Source organism: Eucalyptus grandis, chromosome 3 (assembly GCF_016545825.1).
Source record: "Eucalyptus grandis isolate ANBG69807.140 chromosome 3, ASM1654582v1, whole genome shotgun sequence".
NCBI lineage: Eukaryota > Viridiplantae > Streptophyta > Magnoliopsida > Myrtales > Myrtaceae > Eucalyptus > Eucalyptus grandis.
This window is the reverse complement of record NC_052614.1, coordinates 39,982,998-39,984,488: the sequence shown is the minus strand read 5'-3', so window position 1 is coordinate 39,984,488 and position 1,491 is coordinate 39,982,998. Positions and strand designations below refer to the sequence as shown.

The following is a 1,491-nucleotide window of genomic DNA, read 5'->3' as shown; positions in this document are numbered from 1 at the left end:
CCGAGGCTCGCCCAAGCGCCGTGAGGGCCGACCTCGGCGAGGGCTAGCAACGCTCCGGTGAGGTCGCCGGCCCTCATCTGGCCGGTCCAGCCACAAGAAGAAGAAGAAGATTAGGAGAAAAAGGTAAAAAAAAGATAAGAAAAAGTAAAAAAAAAAAATTATTTAAAATTTAAAATAAATTGATTTTAAACATAATTAATTAGCACGGTACCAACATAATTCTATTCTAAAATGAAAAAAATTGGACAGTTAACAAACCGCTTAAAAATGCTTAAAAAGTAGTTTCCGGGAATAGAATAAAAAAGAATCATTTCTAATCAGAATCTATTCCCGAAAACAGAATCGGTAGCAAACGCGACCTAAGTTCATAGGACTCGAATTCAAACATGAACTCCTATATATATAAACATGTTTCAAGCAATAAAACATTGAAAATAAAACGTCACCAAGATGTGCCGAGGTGGAAATTTTCATCCTGGACATGGGCAGTGCCAAGGCAGACCCACTTGATGCCGAGGCGGACGAGGTGGACTCACTTGATGTCGAGGCAGCCATGGGCGGTGCTAGTGCTGAGACATAAGCTGGCGATGTCGTGCCGGACATCCGCACGGCGGTGTGAAGAGCAAAGGCGGACATTGGCGGTGGCGGTGGGGAAGTCAGTGTGGACATTAGAAAAGCAAAGGTCGGTGTCGGTTCCGATGCCGGTGGTGGTGTCCGAACCTTGTTGAGATCAAAGGGCCTCCAAATTTGTGTTCCTACGCAAAAGCTTCCTTCTGGTGCTGGCATCAGAAGGAACGTCTGAAGGCAAAGAATCAGAGCAAGAGCGTCAGACAAAAGCACGAGATGGACTACTACAAGGGTAAGGGTAAGGGTGCACGACTCTCAGTATTTATGGGAAGGAGATTGATTTATCGATTGATCGACTGATCGATAGAGAAATTGCAGAGAGTTGACAAGGCATCACCCACCCCACCAAGAAAATTCATCGGAGCAACAATTCGGTTCCGTTACGCTAGCTACAGAGACAGATACTCTTTGCTAACAATGGATGGGATGGATGGACGAAGGATCACCCAAGACATTAAATCGACAACAAATATGCCCAAAATCTCATCAAAACCACCATCCTTGTTCTTCGACACTCCAAAAAAGGAATTTAAAATTATAAAAATATAAATGGATCCTTCATCCGAGAGAGACCTGATTTGAAATAAGGGCGTCCGCCATGACATTCTAACCCCTACCTACGTCTCGCCGTAGACGGAAATGAGCACGCTGCCGGTCCGGTAGGGCATGCACTTGAACTCGGCGATTTCGTGTTGGCACTGCGGAAGGGAGGTGAGTTTGGCGAGGATGGCCTCCTTGCCCTTGATCTACCGGCCATCGAAGTTCAGCACCGACTCTTTCCGGTACAGGTTCACCAAGCCCGCCCGGTTCGTGTCGAACGTCCTGTAGTAGTTCACCATGAACCGCTTCGCCTCCTCTGCCCGA

At 46.8% G+C, this 1,491-nt stretch overlaps 1 protein-coding gene across 1 annotated transcript; it reads right to left on the bottom strand.

The window, feature by feature from the left end:
• Nucleotides 1-208: 208 nt before the first annotated feature.
• LOC120291123 lies at nt 209-1,245 on the bottom strand. The gene is made up of 2 exons (XM_039308081.1): nt 1,201-1,245; nt 209-798 (listed from the first exon to the last, which is right to left on the bottom strand). Exons 1-2 carry the CDS (start codon nt 1,225-1,227, stop codon nt 325-327), a joined length of 501 nt encoding a protein of 166 aa, XP_039164015.1. The 5' UTR covers nt 1,228-1,245; the 3' UTR covers nt 209-324.
• Between the last annotated feature and the right edge of the window lie 246 nt (nt 1,246-1,491).

Coding starts and splice junctions, on each gene's coding strand:
- LOC120291123 (XM_039308081.1), bottom strand. CDS start 1,227: ATGGCGGACGCCCTTATTTCAAATCAG. Junction 799..1,200: donor ACGCCCTTATTTCAAATCAG/GTCTCTCTCGGA, acceptor CTTTGCCTTCAG/ACGTTCCTTCTGATGCCAGC.